This window comes from Zalophus californianus, chromosome 10 (assembly GCF_009762305.2).
Source record: "Zalophus californianus isolate mZalCal1 chromosome 10, mZalCal1.pri.v2, whole genome shotgun sequence".
Taxonomy (NCBI): Eukaryota; Metazoa; Chordata; class Mammalia; order Carnivora; family Otariidae; genus Zalophus; species Zalophus californianus.
In genome coordinates this window covers 72,197,612-72,215,475 of record NC_045604.1, presented here as the reverse complement: position 1 = coordinate 72,215,475, position 17,864 = coordinate 72,197,612, and the positions used below count along the sequence as shown (strand labels likewise).

The window sequence follows — 17,864 nt, the reverse complement described above, 5'->3', positions numbered from 1 at the left end:
TGGTGGCTAAAACAGTATGGACTTGCCACACGTAGCCATTTCAAAATGTTAAATTATTTAAATTTATTTTATTTTATTACGTTATGTCAGTCACCATACAGTATAAATTATTTAAATTTAAATAAAATTTAAATAAAATTATTCAGTGGTGCTAGCTACATGTGGCTAGTGGCTGCTAAAGTATGGCATAGAGGGGCGCCTGGGTGGCTCAGTCGTTAAGCGCCTGCCTTCGGCTCAGGTCATGATCCCAGGGTTCTGGGATCGAGCCCCGCATCGGGCTCCGTGCTCAGCGGGAAGCCTGCTTCTCCCTCTCCCACTCCCCCTACTTGTGTTCCTGCTTTCGCTCTCTCTCTCTCTCTCTCTAATAAATAAATAAAATCTTTAAAAAAAAAATAAAGTATGGCATAGAGAACACACCCATCATCACAGAAAGTTCTAGTAGACAGTGTGGCTGTAGGATCTTCTTTGCATGGTCCGTTTTCTCTCAACCCACATCCCACCCCACAAGATCCACATTCAAATTAGGTTCTAACCCCTGGCCACTTCTTTCCACTGGGGAGTCTGGCTCCTGGTTAAAAACCTAGGTGTGATTTCCCCGGCCTACCACAGGTGATCACAAAGGCTTTCCCCTGCAGGCCTGATGGGGGTGACCTGAGCCCAAGCTCAGCAAGACACTGCAGGCTCTGAAGGGACTGGCAGTCAAGGACTCAGGGCCTCTGGCCACCCCCCCACCCCCGCATTCATCATGTGCATTCCTAGCCCCGGGGCCTTCACTCCCAGGTCTCTTCATGGCGGGCTGAGGTCCTCTTCAGCACCTCTGCCGCGGCCTCCTTGTGGGGGAGCTGGGGAGAAAACCTGAGGACACTCTTCCACTCCTAGTCCTCTCCCACCTCAGAGTACATAAAACTGCCAGAGCCTTTTGTTCAGAGCTCCCTTGGGAGACAACCCCTTGAAGGGTGTGCCATCTCCTGGGAGAAAAAGGAACAGCGTGGCGGGAGGGAGAGGTGACGCTTCCTCTGCTTTTAACCCCTTGACCAAACCATTACAGTAAGTGATTAAAGACTTAACTTTCATTTTTGGCTTGCTGCTTTCATCAAGTCCTCTGATGCGTGGCAGCTCAGCTCTCTCCCAGCTCAGCTGAGCTCCTGACATCACCAACCACTCTGTTCAAAGTCACTGTCATCTCTTGCTTTCTAACAGGTCTGCTTACACCCTCACTCCCCCTTCAGTCTGATCTCAACCCAGCAGCCAGAGGGATCCTTTTAATATGAAGTTTCAAATCATGTACTTCTCTGCTCAAAACACAATGATTTTCCACCTCAAAATCAACCTCTTTACAGTGGTTGTGCAGGCACCACAGGGCAGGGTCTGTCACCGACCCCTCCGAGTTCTCATGCTCTCCTCGAATGCCCCGTTTCCTCAAACACACTAAGCACACTTTTGTCAAGGATTACCTTTCCCCTTCCACTGCACGGCTTGCTCCTTCCCTCCTTCAGATCTCTGCTGAAGATGTCACCCATCCCATCTCCCTGCTGAAGATACCTGCCCCAGCCCTGCTTTACCATCCCCCACACCCTGACCACCTGACCTGACATTCTTTCTGCTTTGTGGTTTAGTCCGACTCCCCCACTGAGCCATAGGAACAGATGATTTCTGTCCTTGCTGTTCACGTCTGTATCCCCAGCATCTGAACTGAGCCTGGAATATAGTGGGCTTTTGGTAAGTAGTTGGATTAATTTACTGTGACTTCTTTTTGTATCCAAATGCTAATGAGCACAGAACTGACAAACTGCTCTCAGTCAAGGAGTAAGGAAAGAAGCGATGACATGAGTATGTGACATGTTCCCTTTCAGAGTTTAAGAAATACACATACTGTCCCACACTGGGAGCCTTTCATTGCCCTTACCTTTGAGCCAAGATCAAACTTGAATTTGCTGATGTCCTCCTCTCCTATCTTAGAGCCCTCCATCCCTTTGGTCTTCATGGCATTATAAAGGACAGAGGTGATCTTCAAAAGCTCTTTCACTGCATACCCATCTGCCTGATAAAGCTTCTTAGTATTGAGTTTTATATGTGCCTTGGTGGCCTATTTTCAGACCAAAAAAAAAAATAGTGTAAGGCCTTTTCCACGTAAAATCTAAATTAAATCCCATGTAAGTAATTTGCAATAACCTGATTGTATTGAGTCAAACTTCCAAGTGACTCAAGTGCTGCAAGTGGGTGTCTAAACTTATATAATCTTGATGGAGAGCTATTTGGTAAATGACAATAAAATTAGAAATCCACCCATCTTTGACGCAGCAATTCCAATCCTAAGAACTTACCCTAGGGATACAGTCACAAAGTGATACATACAGGTTATTCACTACAGCATAGCTTCAAAGAGCAAAAGTTACAATCTAAACGCCTATCTATATATAAATTACATAAATCATGGTATACTCATGAAAGCAATACTACTCAGGTATAAGACAGAATGAAGAAACTGGATATGTATTTGGAAAGTTCTCCAAAACGTACCATTAAGTGAAGAAAGCAAGATTCTAAGCAGTGGTGTACCGTACGCCACCATTTGTGCAAAAGGAAGGGGACAGAAGGTATACTGTGTTTGCTTATCTATGTGTAAAAAACCCTGGAGGATGGAAATGGGGATGAACTGGGTCAACGGCAGACACGACAAAAAGTCATTTTACTCTATACTGCTTCTTAATTAAGAAAAAACTTTGAACCATGATGTATATTACCTATTCTAAACTAACTAAATAGAATTCTTAAAAAATAATGAATTAAAAACAAAAACCGAAAAACCTGTGCTGCCGAAATGCCTCCACAGGAACCTAGTGACCAGATGGGCTTAGACACCGTGAAAGCAGCCCCAGCTGGGACTCATCTGTAATGTACTTAATATCAAAATTCCAGCAAATAAATGTCAACTAACCAGAAACTGGGCAATTGCCTTAATGAAGAAAACTCGGTCTTGTTCAGTCTCAACATCGGAAGGGATGTCGGTCTGAGGTTCATATCTTTCAGAGAAAGAGAGAAGACAAGTTAATTAAGTACAAAGTTCACAAAAGAGAAAGTAGGCAGCTGAGAGGATCTGTAACAGCAAGCTCTCTGAGTCCCAGCTAAGGTAGTAAGATTAAGAGAGACTTCAAAAGCAGCATAAAATGCACCCAAGGGAGTGAATCCTCACCTAAGAATAGATTTAAGTGATTTCAAAAATCAAATTTGGGGCTCAGCTTACAAAATTAAATCTCAGACCTCAAAGTTTAATTAAAATAGAACTATTACTCTAGCTGACAGCCCTTGACCCAGGGCTAACTAGTTAGCTTGAGAAGCAGCAGCGTTATTGGAGTTCTTCGAGTTACTGATGACCCACCAGGGGTCAGCGGACTGCAGCCCTTGGTCTCTTTCTGTACAAACTGAATGCTAAGAAGAGTTTTTACATTTTTAAAGGATTATCACAAACAAAACACATGGAAGAATATGCAACAAAGATCTTATGTAGCCTGCAACACCTATAATATTTATGATCTCAAAAAAGTTCGCCAACCCTGAATCATACCAGGTTTTTCACACGAACTGAAATCTCAATCTAAATGATTTTTACTTCAGTATAGTCATTAGAGTGTGTGGACAGATCCCTGTCACTCCCTGATCAAAGTGAGAGCATGAAGAGGAGCTTGGACCAGTGCCCAGTGTCAGCTTCTAACTGAGAAATCTCCTTTTACCATCACCTGGTATATTTCCTCTCCACAGTGTTCTTCATACTCAACTGATTTTTAACAGGTTACAACTAAGTCTGTCAAACTCAAAATTTATTGAATTCTTCCCTTTGCTTCATCACAATATCCAGTTTCAATAGGTGGCTATGGAATAAAATAAAGCGCTCATTCTTAGATCTTAATAAAGTATATTTCTAACCGTTTCACAAGCCAAAGCAGCACTTCAGACACAAGTCCAAAATTTGGTGTACGGAAGTTTTCCATAGAGATATGGCGAGGGTATCCCAAGGCTCTCATCATCTCTGTAAAATCTGTCCAGAGGTAAAATACAGTTCAGTCAGTTCCCCATCAAAGAGCAACTACTTATTTACTTAGATACTTTCCTTGATTTCCCTTTTTATTCCCAACGTACTGACAGTTTCAGGGACTATTTATCAAGTCTCTAAGAGAGAAAGTAAAAAGGACATGAAAGTTAAAATACATAATCTGCTTCCTGAAAAACATTTAAGTTCAATGTGAGGAAAAAGTGGAAGCTGTATATTATAATAGGGTTTAGGGATTGGCTGTGAATAAATTTCTCTCTTTGATATGTCATTTCTCTCTTGGATATCTTTCTCTTTACCACTCAAAATGAGAAATACCTGGTTTTATAAAATGTCATAAAGAAAAAATATGTTGGGGCACCTGGGTGGCTCAGTAAGTTGAGCGCTGGACTCTTGATTTTGGCTCAGGTCACGATCTCAGGGTGAAGAGATCGAGCCCTGCATGGGCTCCACACTTAGCGGGGAGTCTGCTTGTCTCCCTCTCTCTGCCCAGCCACCCTGCTCATGTACAAGTGCACGTGCGTGCTTTATCTTTCTCAAATAAATAAATATTTAAAAATATGTTAAATGTTAACAGTGGTTATGTTTAGGGGTTATAGTGGTAGGGCGAAGTTCACCTCTCTGAGTCATTCTGGAGTTGGCTTTTTAATCTTTTTTTTAAGATTTTATTTATTTATTTGAGAGACAGAGAGAGTGAGGGGCAGAGGGAGAGGGAGAAGCAAACCCCCCACTGAGCAGGGAATCCAATGCGGGGCTCATTCCCAGGACCCTGGGATCACGACAAGAGCCAAAGGCAAACCTTAACCAACTGAGCCACGCAGGTGTCCCAAATGCATTGTATTTAAAGAAATCTTAAAGAGACTGGTTGAACTATACAGCAATATTTACATTTTTTATAAATCAGAACAAGAAACAATAATACTAATACTAAACCAGAGGTAGTGGTCACTACGCTTTAAGCAAAATGAGAAAATGAACACAACAAACGTTTTTTGCGTTTCCACAACATGCCAAGATCTACGTTTGGTGCGCTTCTGGCTGTATGTAATGCCTGTCCTTGCTCTTCCTGAAGGTTCCAAATATCTCAACAACATTCACAAAAAAGCTACCTGGGCACCGGAGCTTAGGTTAGATCTCACCAGGCAACAGAAGGTACGAGCAAAGGAAAGAGCAAGGGCACAGAGGGCCCTTGTCACTGTTTTCTGGGAAATGTGAACAGAATGATGATCAATAAAACGAATGATGATCAATAAAAAGAATTCTTCCCAGCACACAGCCAGGCATTGCCTCAATACTTCTTCCCATTAAGTAGTAGTCAAGTTCTGTTAAATCTGCAAAATGGGGACCATTTGACTACAATGCCTATCATAAACTGCACAAATGTATGGTATTCATATAGGGTCAAAACATTCAGAAATCCCTTTCTTACACCTTCCTTTTAGCAGAACGCTGGCCTCGGCCTGCAAAGGAGGAGAAACCTGTCTCTACAACACACAGTCGCCACAAACCCTCAAATCCCAAAGAGCATAATTCACACTATGGTGCTACTATATAGTGTGTCCCCTATATTTACATGGTAGAAAAAGAGCGATTACTAACTGAAAGGAGTAATCGTTAATGGTGCAACATCCAGCAATTCGTTAGAAAACTGGCAGTAAAGATCGCGCTCCAGATCACACCAAATTGGCAATCACCTGCTACACCTATGCAGGTGGAGCCAGTTAGTCAAACAGCTTCAGATTCAGAAAATGACGGCACATAAAAAACAAAGAATTTTGACTCAGCCCCACGGCTCCAATCGTGCTTTCCACTCAGTTCTAGCTGCGTGACTTAAAGTAAGCCACTTGACCTCTCTGTGCCTCCAAGTATTTCATGTAAGGATCGCACTACCGACCTCACTGTACACGTGAGGACGAACATCAGATACTGAATATAAAACGCCTGGTGTGTTAACAGGTGCCCCCAAAGGAGTAGGAACTAATTCGCTTATCTCCATTCCACTCCCCACTCTCCTAGCAAAGGCCCTTGGGTTCCCTTCTCCTCGACAGTCCCCTTAGGAAGGATGAGGCTTTGGAAGTCAGATAAACCGAATTCAAACTCCCGCGCCAGCTCCCCCCGCCTGTGTCCTTGGGCCGAGTTCCCTAACCTCCCTGCCCGGTTCCCGCTCTCTGAATACACAAACAGTAGTTCAGAGGAGTCAATGAAACGATGCACACGCATACAACAGGAACTCCCCGGCAGATCGTAAGAACTCAAAAAAAGCCACCCGCAATTGTCATTCACTAGTCCCCTCCTCCGTTTTGTTCGTTTTTCTGAGCTCTTCACCTAACCCAACTCAAAAGCGGTCTCAGCGTTTTCCAACCCGGTAGCAAGCAGCCCCATGTGGCCATACAAGTCATCTAAAATTAGACAAAATTAACACTTCGCCTCCTCATCCGCCTAAACCCACGAGGCCAGGGACACACACAGCACCTCCCGCCAGGTCGGAGTGCTGACAAGGGGCGGGGGCGCTCGGCCTGGGGGGCAGTAGCGGCCAGGGACGCCCCGGAGCCGCACAGGCCCGTGCGGGGGGACTCGGGCCGCGAACCCGCAGGGGACAGCGGGCAGGGCGGCCTTACTGCGGAGGTCGCGGAAAGACATCGTGCTCTTGGTCCCCGGCAGCCCGGCGCCTGGGCCGCTCGCCCCTCAGCGCTCATGGGTCTCTATGGCAACGCACGGAGCCCGCGACGGCGCGCGGCGTGGGCCAAACAGGACCGGAGGCGAAGCAGCCCGGGCGCGCGTGTGCGCATGCGCAGGGGCGAGGCGCAGGGCGTGTCTCGGGGACGCCAAAGAAACCTGACCGCGGCAAGGGGCTGCGAGCCGCGCGGCATCTGGGTCCTCTTAACACACTTTGCAAACATAACATCTGGCCCTGGCGGACACATTGTGAGCACCTACTTTGTGCCTGACGCTGTGCTAGGCGCTCTACGTACTGCTTCTCATTTATTCCTCAACTCCCTAGAATGTACGATAATGTTACGAAGCCGGGTCTCCCTCCTGGGTCCTGTGCCAAGCACATTTCTCCCTAGCATGGGTAAACTCGCTGGTTTCGCGGGCGACCGAGACCCTCGAGAAACGGCAAAGGGATGAAAAGGCGAGGCCGGGGAAGTGGGAAGAGAAGACCCAGGCCAGCCGCGCGGCGGCGACAGACCACCCGGCGGCGGCTGCGCATGCGCAGCTCGCTCGGGCTTCACAACAGGCCGGAAACCGGCCCGGGTCCTCGTTCGCCGGCGATTGTCTTGGCAACCGAGGCTCTTGGGGCGGGGACGTGGTCGTGAGCCCGCGGAAGGACGGCGTGGCTGCGGGAGAGCTGCGCGCGAGACGTGGCCTGCTCAGCTGGGGGCTCGCCTGGGAGTCTTCCCTGTCCCGCAGCCACGGTGGGAGGCTGGCGACCGAGAAGGGCTGGGGAGGGGAAAGAAGTGTGGCGACCCGGAAGGGCGGGCCCAGAGGAGGGACTGCCACCCGCCGGCCGCCCTCCCCCCTCCCTTGGCGAAGGGACACACAACGCTGGGACCTCAAAGAGATCCTGAGCTAGAGCCACACGCAGCTGGTCAGTGTGACAAGGGTGGCATTGCTCTTCAGTGGAGAAAGAAGTCTTTCAACAAATGGTTTTGGGACAATTGGAAATCCATATGCAAATAAATGAATATCTGCCCTTTCCTAAATGTAAAACTTAAAAAGCTGTAGAAGTTTTCTAGAAGAAAGCTTAGGAGAAATATTCTGTGACTGTATTAAGCAAGATTTCCTAAATACACCAGAGGTATGATCCTTTAAAAAAAAGGGGAGGGTTAGGGCGTCTGCCTTCGGCTCAGGTCATGATAACAGGGTCCTGGGATGGAGCCTCACGTTGTGCTCCCTACTCAGCCGGGGTTGGGGGGGTGGAGTCTGTTTCTCCCTCTCCTCTCCACTCTTGCTCTCTATCAAATAAATAAAATCTTTTTTTAAAAGATTAATTTTTTTTAAAGATTTTATTTATTCATTTGACAGAGAGGCACAGCGACAGAGGGAACACAAGCAGGGGGAGTGGGAGAGGGAGAAGCAGGCCTCCTGCGGAGCAGGGAACCCCATGCAGGGATCGATCCCAGGACCCCAGGACCCCAGGACCATGACCTGAGCCAAAGGCAGACGCTTAACGACTGAGCCACCCAGGCACCCTTTTAAAGATTTATTTGAGAGAGAGAGAGCACAAGAGGGGAGAGGGTCAGAGGGAGAAGCAGACTCCCCGCTGAGCAGGGAGCCCGATGCCGGGACTCCATCCCGGGACTCCAGGATCATGACCTGAGCAGAAGGCAGTCACTCAACCAACGGAGCCACCAAGGCGCCCCTCGAATAAATAAAATCTTAATAAAAAAATAAATTTTTTTTTATAAATTACACTTCAACAAAATTTAAAACTGTTCTTCAAGACACTTTTAAGAAAATGAAAAGATAGCCCACTATCTAGAAGAAAATATTCACAAAACACATTTGATAGGAAGACTTGTATCCAGAATACATAATGAACTCTCAAAACTCAATAAAACAATCTAATTAGAAAGTAGACAAAAAATTAAGATACCTCACAGAAGAAGATATATGGCAACTAATAAGCAAATGAAAAGATGCTCAAGATTATTCATCATTAGGGAAATGCATATTAAACACAATGAGGTATCACTAGGCAGTTACTGAAATGGTTAAAGCAACAAACAACAACAAAGACCCTTACAGTGCCAAGGGTTTGAAAGGATGTGGGGCAACTTGAACTTTTGTACGTCATTGGTGAGAAAGTAAAACGGTGTAGCCCCTTTGAAAACTGGTAATTTTTTATAAAATTCAATATACATTTTACATATGGCTCAGCAGTCCCACTCCTAAGTATTTGCCCAAGAGAAACAAAAACTTGGTTTCACACAAAAGCCCGTACACAAAGAGCAGCTTTATTCATAATCTCCCAAAACTTGAAACCATTCAAGTGGCCCTCAATTTATGAATGCATAAGGAAATTGTGGTATATCCATATAATGGATTACCACTCAGCAATAAAAAAGAAACAAACTGCTGATATACAGAACAATGATGAAAGGCCAAAGCATTATGCTAAGTGTAAGAAGCCATACGTCCTGTATGATTCCATTCATACGACAATCTGGATACGATGAGAATATAAAGACAAAAAACAAATCAGTGGTTGCCAGGAGGAGTTAGGTGCAGAAGAATTTTTTGGGGTGATGGAACTGTTCTATAACTTGGTCACGGTGCTAAGTACATGACGGTAGGTGTTTCTCAAAACATAGAACTAGGCATTAAAAAACCCCTCAATTTTACCATATCTGAAATTGTATCTCAATGACTAAAAACAAAAAAAGCCTTAAAAAAGCAAAACTATTCAATGGTTTCCCATTGCAGTTCAAATAAAACTCATACCCCTTAGCTGTGTCTGTTTTTCTTACTCTCTTTCCTCCATCTGCTCTGGCTTGCTTTCCCCTAAACATGCCCACCATCTTCCTGCCTCAGGCCTTTGCACACGCAGTTCCCTTGGCCTGCAGTGCTCTTCCCAGCTTCTTCAGATCTTTGTGAAGAGGCCTCTGGACTGCCTACACCAAAGCAGATACTTCCCAGCCCCTGCCTGTCACATTACCCTGTTTTATTTTCTTCACAGTGTGATCTGGAAACAAGCAAACGCTTGTTTTCTGTCTCTCTGGTCTGGACAGGTAGGCTCCATGAAAGCAGATACCTATTCTGCCCTACTCTGGACTCTCCCCAAGTCCATAATAGTATTTGGCGCTCCGTAGGTCCTCAGAACGTATTTGTTTAATACCTGACTGGCCGAATGAATGAATGAAGTCACCTCGCTTTGGTGAAAGGTCTTTGAGGAAAGACCATGCAGTCTGTTTCCTGCCCTCCCACGCCACCCCCATGCCTGGTGCTGGCTGTGATGCCCACTTCCGGGCTGGCTGTAGGCCAGGTGCTGGTTAGCTCCAGACTTGTGTGCTCAAAATAGGCCACTGGAAAGCCCACCAGTTCTGCTTTAAGTTAGAGCAAACTCTGAACACTGTCCCTAAAGGGTAGCAGTCCGCTTGATCCTGTACTGTGATGTAGTTTTGGAATATAGGTGAGGTTGGTGGGGTGAGATTCAGAGCCCACAACCAAGAAAAAATTCTTTAGATGTCTTTGGTGCAAAACGATGGTTTTATTAAAGAATGGGGACGGACCTGTGGGCAGAAAGAGCTGCTGCACTGGTGTTGTGAGGGGTGACTGATTATATACTTGGGAGTTGGGGGAAGTAAGGAAAAGGGAGGTGTCCAAAAGGACTTTCATGTGCTTTAGAGGACCTACAAGATACTGGAGGCCTGGCTATTGTCAAGGTTGTTTTTCCCTCTAGCAAGGCATATCAGGTTATTGATATGAATGCTTTTTTCCTTGTAAATCACTAAAACATTTGTAAATTGAGGGAGACTCATGTCTTGCAGGATTATAATCTCCATTTGTTTTTTCCTTCCCTTAGCTTTAGGGCAGACAGGGGTGCCTGAGGAATGTCACACATATCCCACCTGGGGAAGGGGGGTAGTTTTGAGGGGTGTCAGCTTGTGCTTTATCCTCAGCTTGCCTTCTGCTCCCTCATTAACTGTACTCAGCATCCACTATAGTTGGCAGAGCACAAACGAAGCACTTGGAAGGGAGTCAGAGCCTCCTCCCTTGTTTTTTTTTTTTTTCCAAGATTTTTATTTATTTAACAGAGAGAGAGAGAGCACAAGTAGGCAGAGCGGCAGACAGAGGGAGAGGGAGAAGCAGGCTCTCCGCCGAGCAGGGAGCCCGATGCGGGGCTCTATCCCAGGACCCTGGGATCACGACCTGAGCCGAAGGCAGCTGCTTAACCGTCTGAGCCACCCAGGCACCCCTCCCTTGGTTTTTAATTTTTTAAGTTAATTAATTAATTAATTAATTAAAGTAATCTCTGCACCCAGCATGGTGCTGGAACTCACAACCCTGAGATCAAGAGCCGCATGCTCTCCTGACTGAGCCAGCTGGGCGCCCCGGATCTTAATTTTTTAATAGTTTTATTGACATATGAAAAATGCACATATTTAAAGCGTGCAATTTAGGGCGCCTGGATGGCTCAGATGGTTGGGCGTCTGCCTTCGGCTCAGGTCATGATCCCGGGGTCCTGGGATCGAGTCCCGCATTGGGCTCCTTGCTCGGCGGGGAGTCTGCTTCTCCCTCTCCCTCTGCCTCTCCCCCTGCTTGTTCTCTCTCTGTCTCTCTCGCAAGTGAATAAATAAAATCTTTAAAAAAAAAAAGCGTGCAATTTAATGTTTTGATAAGTATACACATGCAAGAAGCTACAATCAAGACAGAGAACAAATCTTCACCCCTGGTTTTTTTGTGCCCCACTCCTCCTACTCCAGGGGAACATTGCTCTGCTTTCTGTCACTGTAGATTTGCATATTTCTAGAGTTTTATATAAATGGAATCATACTGGGGCACCTCGCTCAGTCAGTTGGCTGTCTGCCTTCGGCTCGGGTCATGATCCTGGGGTCCTGGGATGGAGCCCCATGTCAGGCTCCCTGCTCAGCGGGGAGTCTGCTTGTCCCCTCCCTCTGCCTGCCACTCCCCTGCTTGTGCTCTCTCTCTAATAAATAAATAAAATCTTAAAAAAAAAATACCTGTTCTCAATTCTTTGGGATATAGGTGGGAGTGAAATTACTGTGTCATATGGTAATTCTGCGTTTAACTAATTGGGAACTGCCAGACTGTTCTCCACAGTGGCTGCACCATTTTACATCCCCACCAGTAATGTCCAAGAGTTCCAATTTCTCCACATCTTCATTAATACTTGTCATTTTCCTTTTTTTAATAGCCATCCTGTGGGAGTGAAGTAGTATCTCACTGTGGTTTAAATTTGTATTTCCCTAATGACTACGATGTTGAACATCATTTCATGTGCTTGTTAACCATTTGTGTATCTTTTTTGGTGAAATGTTTATTCAAGTGTTTCATTCATTTTTAAATTGGGTTGCCTTGGGGCACCTGGGTGGCTCAGTCGTTAAGCATCTGCCTTCGGCTCAGGTCGTGATCCCAGGGTCCTGGGATCGAGCCCCGCATCTGGCTCCCTGCTCGGCCAGGAGCCTGCTTCTCCCTCTCTCGCTCCCCCTGCTTGTGTTCCCTCTCTAGCTGTCTTTCTCTGTGTCAAATAAATAAATAAAATCTTTAAAATAAATAAATAAATAGGGTTGCCTTTTTGTTGAGTTCATAGGTGTTCTTTATATATTCTGGACATTGTACTTATCAGATATATAATATACAAATATTTTCTCCCATTCTCTAGGCTGTCTTTTCACTTCTTGATAGTGTCTTTCATAGCACACAAATTTTCAATTTTGATGAGGTCCAATTTATCTATTTTTTTCTTTTGTTGCTTGTGCTTCTGTTACCATATCTAAGAAACCACTGCCAAATCCAGGGTCACGAAGATTTACCCCTATGTTTTCTTTAAGTAGTTTTATAGTTCTAAGCTCCTACATTTAGGCCTTTGTTGTATTTTGAGTTAATGTTTGTATATGGTGTGAGGTAGGGGTCTAACTTCATTCTTTTGCGTGTGGCTATCCAGTTGTCCCAGCACCACTTGTTGGAGGGACTATTTTTACCCTATTTAATGGTCTTGGTACCCTTGTAGAAAATCAATTGAGCAAAGATGCATGACTTTATTTCTGGACTCTCTTTTCTATTACATTGGTTGAGACGTCTAGCCGTACACCCCTTCCCCACTGTTTTGGTTATTGTAGCATTATAGTAAGTTTTGTAATCAGGGAAAAGGAATCTTCCAACTTTTTCTTTTTTAAGATTGTTTTTGGTTATTTGGCTTGTAATCCCACGTGAATTTTAAGATCAGCTTTCCTGTTTCTGTCTAAAAGGCTATTGTGATTCTGATATGGATTTCATTGAATTTGTAGATCATTTTGGGGAGTGTTGCTGTCTTAACAATGTTAAGCCTTCAATCCATGAACAAGAATTTTGGGGGGGGGAGTATTTTATTTATTTCTGTAAGTTTTGTCATTTTCAGTGTTGTTTTGTACCTCCTTAAATTTACTCGTTTTATTTTTTTTGTTCTCTGGTAGTACATTAAAATACAATTAATTTTTGTGTGTTGATCTTATGTCTTGTATCTAATGAGCTGAACCTTTTTCTCTCTACTGATTTTTATCAGCTCAAATAGGTTTTGTTTTTACATGTGAATTAATGTTTTCCCTACATGAGAGCCCGCCATCTGTGAATGAGGAGAGGTGAAAGTTTAACTTTTGCAGAAACTGTCTCCCAAAGCAGTGGTACCACTTTACATTCCCCTCAGCAGTACATGGGAGCTCCAGTTCTTCCACATCCTTATACTTGGTACGACCCACATCATACCCCATTATCTACTTATAGGGCAATGGACAGTGCCATTTTAGAAAAATTAAGGGACTTGCTCAGCCATCCAGAACCACCTTCTCAGCAGGCTCAAAGCACTGGCTCAGATCTCACAAGTCTGTTTCCCTAAAGCTTCATTTCCCACCCATGCAAGAGCAAACTGAGACCCCAAGAGGTCACCCAGGGAGTGACTTTCCAGCCTGCAAGAGCTGAGTCTGTTTCGTGTGGCCTGTCCCAAGCCAGAGGATCAGGGACCTCCCCTCGGGTTCCATCCCCTTCCCTTGCCCTCTAGCCCCCTGCCCCAGCCCTGGGCATCATCCCCTCCCAAACTTGGGGGTCCAGGAAGGCTGGGAGTCTTCCATTTGACATCACAGAGCTGGTTGCCATGGGAGACCTGCAGACCCAGGCAGGGGAGAGTAGAGCCCTGCTGCACAGGAGGCCCAGCCGCTCCTCCCCCACCACGCTGGCCCTCCATGGAAGCCTTGGTCTGTGCGTTCTCTGAGCTGCGCATAAGAGAAGGTGCCAGGCTGCAGGGAGGAGTGGCAGGAGGAGAGATGCCCTCCTATCCTGACCTGGGCCCAAAGCCACCAGAGTGGCCTCAGGGACGTTCATGCTTGGGAGAGGGGAATGGCCACTGGTCTAGGCTGTGTGACCCTGAACTGTGTGATCCTGGACCCACTGTGCAATTCCTATACTGACACCGGAATGCTCTTTCTAGGGTAGGGGGCAAAAAGGGGTGGTAGAAAGGGCTTGAAATCCTGAAAGAGATCTTTGTGTCATGATCTCAGGCTTCTCAGACCTCCCTGTTGGTTGGGAAAGGGAAGAGGAGTAATATGTTGGGTGGGGGTTGACAGGAGGCAGGGGACTGAGCCCATTTGATGGAAAGGTAGGCCAAGGCTCAGCAAGCCACGGGTGGAGCCCATCACACAAGCTGGTCTTAGAGCATGTGACTGTGTTCTCCCTTCTTGGCTGCTGCGGCCTGCCAACCTCCACCCTCCCGCTCTCCCCTCCGCAGATGCAGTGAGCTGGGCCCGAGGACATCCCAGCCACCCTGACACACCACCCAACATCTACGAGGGGGGGCTGGGGGCCCAGCAGCAGCAGTGCCCCAGTGCCCAGGGAAGCAAGCCCAAGAACTTCCGGCTGCGCCACCTCCGGGGCCTGGCTCTCTACCTGCCGGGCCATATGCAGGCTGCTGGCCAGTGTGAGAGCCACTGGTTGGGCCGGCTCATGGCCAGGGGCTGCCTCCCACAGCCTGAGGGCATGGCCTGGCCCCTAGACCTTCCCCAGGGGACTCTGGGCCCAGGTAACAGCCACTGCTCAGCCCTTCTGGAAGCTCCAGTGCCCAGGGACGTCCTGGGAAATACAGGTGAGCACCGGTCCAGGTGAGGCAGAGCCGGGGACAGGAGGGAACGACTCAGGGAAGGGTTGGCTGGGGACTCAGATGGACCGAGATGGGCCCTTCTTCACTCCCAAGGTTCCGGGGTTCCTGCCCCAGCTCTGCACTTGGTGAGGGACCTTGAACAGCTCCCCACCATCACACCTGCCATCCCCAGCTTCAGTGTGCCCATTTATAAAACGAGGGGATCGTTAGACAAGGGTCCTTCCAGCTTGAACCCTCTGCTTCCTTCTTCTTCCTCCCTCCCTCATGGGCTCTCTTTCAGGAGAACTGCCCCTCCCTTTCTATTTTGAAGAATGCCAGGTTCCGGGGGTTAGGGGGGTGGGTTCATAGGATGGCCTCGCAGCCTCCACTTGGGTCCCTCCGAGTGACTTGTCTCTCCCTACTTTCCTCAGCTTCCAGTTCCAGCACAGACCCAGCCAAGGGTGTCCCCTCCCAGCCTGGTCCCTCCGAAGTCTTGGGGCTCAGGCCCAAAAGGTCCTGGGGGACCTCAGAGGAGTCCACATGTCCCTTGTGCAAGAGAACCCGCTCTGGGGCTCTGGAGAGACCGTAGGGATCTGAGAGCCAAGCCTGGCTGTCCCGGCTGCGGACAGGAGGGAAAAGGATGGCTCCGGAGGAAGAGGCAGGTGCAGACAGGAAGGGCTCCGCCCCTACCAGCAGCCGCCCCACACTGACGCACCCCGGCAGCTGCCCAGCACCAGAGCTTGGGCCGGCCTCAGGCAGAAGACTCAACGGGGGGGAGGGAGGAGGAAGTCCTGCGGGAGGAACAGAAAAAATAGAAGCCCTTGCAGCCTGCTCCAGCTCAGGTCAGCCACTTGTACCTGGGAGGCCAGGCTGAGTGGAGATTTAGGCTCCAAGAGGCCAGGGAGCCCACAGGTCTAATTTCAATAAAAGCCAAGGCCTGCACCCTCTTGTCCCTGGGTCTGTCTGTGGTGAGGTCAATGCAGAGAAAGAGCCTCTCAGAGCACCTGCCATCTGTGTTAAGAGCCAAGTTCCGGGTTGATGCCAGGGAGGATCCAGGGCACTCCCAGTGTTGGTTGAGGAGTGAACATCCTCCTCTGGGTGGGACTCCCGGAAGTCTTCCTGGATAGACGATGTCTCAACAGACCTAAATGCAAGGCAGGGCATTCTGGCCGAGGCAGCAGAGGACCAACGAAGCAGGCCAGGTGTAGAGAGAGTACCAGAGAAGAGAGCAACTCTCGACCTGGGTGGAAATGTTGGCCTGAACCCCATGCCACCACTCACTCAGTCCTTGGTTGAGTTCACTGCCCCATGGGGACCCCTGGCTGCCCTGTCCCTCCACGCAGGATGGACACAGCCGTTCTTTCAGCTGGCCTGGACTCCAGGCACACTCAGCTTGGACTCCTCTGTACCTCGACTCTGTTGACATTCGGGGCTGGATCTTTCTGTTATGGCTGCCATTCTGTGCATTGTAGGATGTCTCCCAGTGTGACAACCAAGTGTCTCCGGACAGTGTCCAATGTCCCCTGGGGGAGGGGGTGGCAGAATCACTCTGGTTGAAACCCCCTGCTCTATATCACTAGACCTCAGCCCAAGGGGGACAATATGGGATGAGCTGGGTTTGTCGCAATGCCCCTCACTGTGTGGCTGACTTCCAGTCCTGGCAGCCCAGGTCAGGCTAGGGCTGAGCTGGCCCCACCAGGGGCTCTTGGCAGATCACATGTGATTAAGGACACTATGGACACCTGGACAGCTGGGTTCGTTCCAGATGGAGGGGAATAATCCCTCCGCCCCGCCCCACCCCCCACCCTTGTACCCTGGTCTCACAACTGGGCATTTTGTAGGTCCCTGGGACAGCAGATTCTGGAGACTTTGGTCCCTGGGTAGTTTTCAGGTTGTTACAAGTATGGCTGTGGCCTTGGGTGGTGGGAGCCTGAGTTGCAGCATCCAGACAGCAGCCCTAGAAGGCGGACTGATGAGAGCAGGTGTTGAATGCTCCAGCTGGGACTGGGGCAGGGACATAGCCACGCAGCAGGTCCACTCCAGATGAGCCACTGGGGGGTGACAAAAAGGGTGTCTCCTCCCTCTGCTACAATACCTACTGCCCCAGAAGGCCAAGGCCAGGTAGAATGAAGACAGAAGCTAGGGAGGCCATCCCAGGCACTGGGCAGAATCGAGACCTTGCCAGCAGCCACAGTATTTGGTCCTAGTAGACAGCGGCCCAATCCCCTCACTTTTGGATGAAGCTGTGAGGCTCAGGAGGGAGTGCAGACTACTCCAGAGTCCAGATCTCGGGATACTCAGGCTGGGGTCAGGGGCCACTCTGGTGGCCTCCAATGCGTGCGTCCCAGTATTCTGGCTCCTGCAGTCCCCCTCCCCAACCTTGAACTGGGACTGGCTCAAGGTCTTGCTTGACCAAGAGAATGTGGCAGAAGTGACATGGTGTCACTTCTGGCCTGAAGGACGCCTGGCAGCTTCCAGGGTGTGCACTGGGGAGGCCAGTCCCACATGATGGGAAACCAAGTCAGTTCAGGTGAGGCCACATGGAGGGAGCCACAGCCACAGTCACAGCCAAGCTCTGGGCCCTCTTGGAGCAGATCCCTTGGCCCCAGCTCTTCCCTGGAGAGACACCTGCTGCAGCAGACAAGCTGGATCCAAAGAAAACCCGCCAGGCTGACTTCTCAACAGTTTCTCTCTTAACCTCCCAAGACTTTCTTGAAAAAAACTCAGAAGAGGCTGAGAGCGAAGCCGCAGTCCTAGTGCCCCAGCTGATGTGAAGGAACATCCCAGAGAAGCAGACACTCCGGGAAATGTGACTGGCCACCCTGGGGTGCCCCCACCCCACCCTCTCAATAGCCACAGGGTCCTGCACGAGGCCACCAGGGGTCAGTTTCAGCCCTTGGGACACTGTGTCCTTGAAGCCCGCTGTGGGGAGGCCAGGCCGGGAAGGCACAGCTGCGTTCAGGGCAAGGCTCAATCAGAACCCCCACCCCCCAGGGGCAAGCTGATACTCGGCCACACAACTGGGCA

General features: G+C 48.5%; 2 protein-coding genes across 7 annotated transcripts in view; one reads left to right on the top strand and one right to left on the bottom strand.

The window, feature by feature from the left end:
* The window catches only part of CLUAP1 (clusterin associated protein 1), a 31,931-nt gene extending 25,119 nt beyond the window's left edge, over positions 1-6,812 (bottom strand). For 2 of the 3 annotated variants that reach the window (XM_027612814.2, XM_035722444.1), the window contains exons 1-4: positions 6,667-6,812; positions 3,925-4,036; positions 2,939-3,023; positions 1,907-2,086 (exon numbers count right to left, since the gene is read on the bottom strand). In XM_027612814.2, coding sequence (XP_027468615.1) covers positions 1,907-2,086; positions 2,939-3,023; positions 3,925-4,036; positions 6,667-6,688 — 399 coding nt within the window. In that variant the 5' untranslated portion in view covers positions 6,689-6,812. The remainder of the gene's footprint in view (positions 1-1,906; positions 2,087-2,938; positions 3,024-3,924; positions 4,037-6,666) is intronic. The other variant, XM_035722445.1, reaches the window with a different exon arrangement.
* A 7,053-nt stretch (positions 6,813-13,865) lies between these two features.
* On the top strand, positions 13,866-15,773 carry C10H16orf90 (chromosome 10 C16orf90 homolog). Of its 4 annotated transcripts, none has more exons than XM_027612887.1 (3): positions 13,866-13,993; positions 14,490-14,843; positions 15,269-15,773. In XM_027612887.1, exons 1-3 carry the CDS (start codon positions 13,948-13,950, stop codon positions 15,424-15,426), a joined length of 558 nt encoding a protein of 185 aa, XP_027468688.1. In that variant the 5' UTR covers positions 13,866-13,947; the 3' UTR covers positions 15,427-15,773. The 4 variants fall into 4 exon arrangements, with proteins under 4 accessions (XP_027468688.1, XP_027468691.1, XP_027468690.1 ...); XM_027612890.1 differs by having other exon boundaries at positions 13,876-13,959; XM_027612889.1 differs by having other exon boundaries at positions 13,892-14,193.
* The last annotated feature ends 2,091 nt before the right edge of the window (positions 15,774-17,864 follow it).

Excerpts from the sequence above, each read along its gene's own strand:
- C10H16orf90 (XM_027612887.1), top strand. The coding sequence starts at position 13,948 with ATGGAAGCCTTGGTCTGTGCGTTCTCTGAGCTGCGCATAAGAGAAG. Across the intron at positions 13,994-14,489 it reads TGAGCTGCGCATAAGAGAAG|ATGCAGTGAGCTGGGCCCGA; the intron begins GTGCCAGGCTGC and ends TCCCCTCCGCAG. Across the intron at positions 14,844-15,268 it reads GGACGTCCTGGGAAATACAG|CTTCCAGTTCCAGCACAGAC; the intron begins GTGAGCACCGGT and ends TACTTTCCTCAG.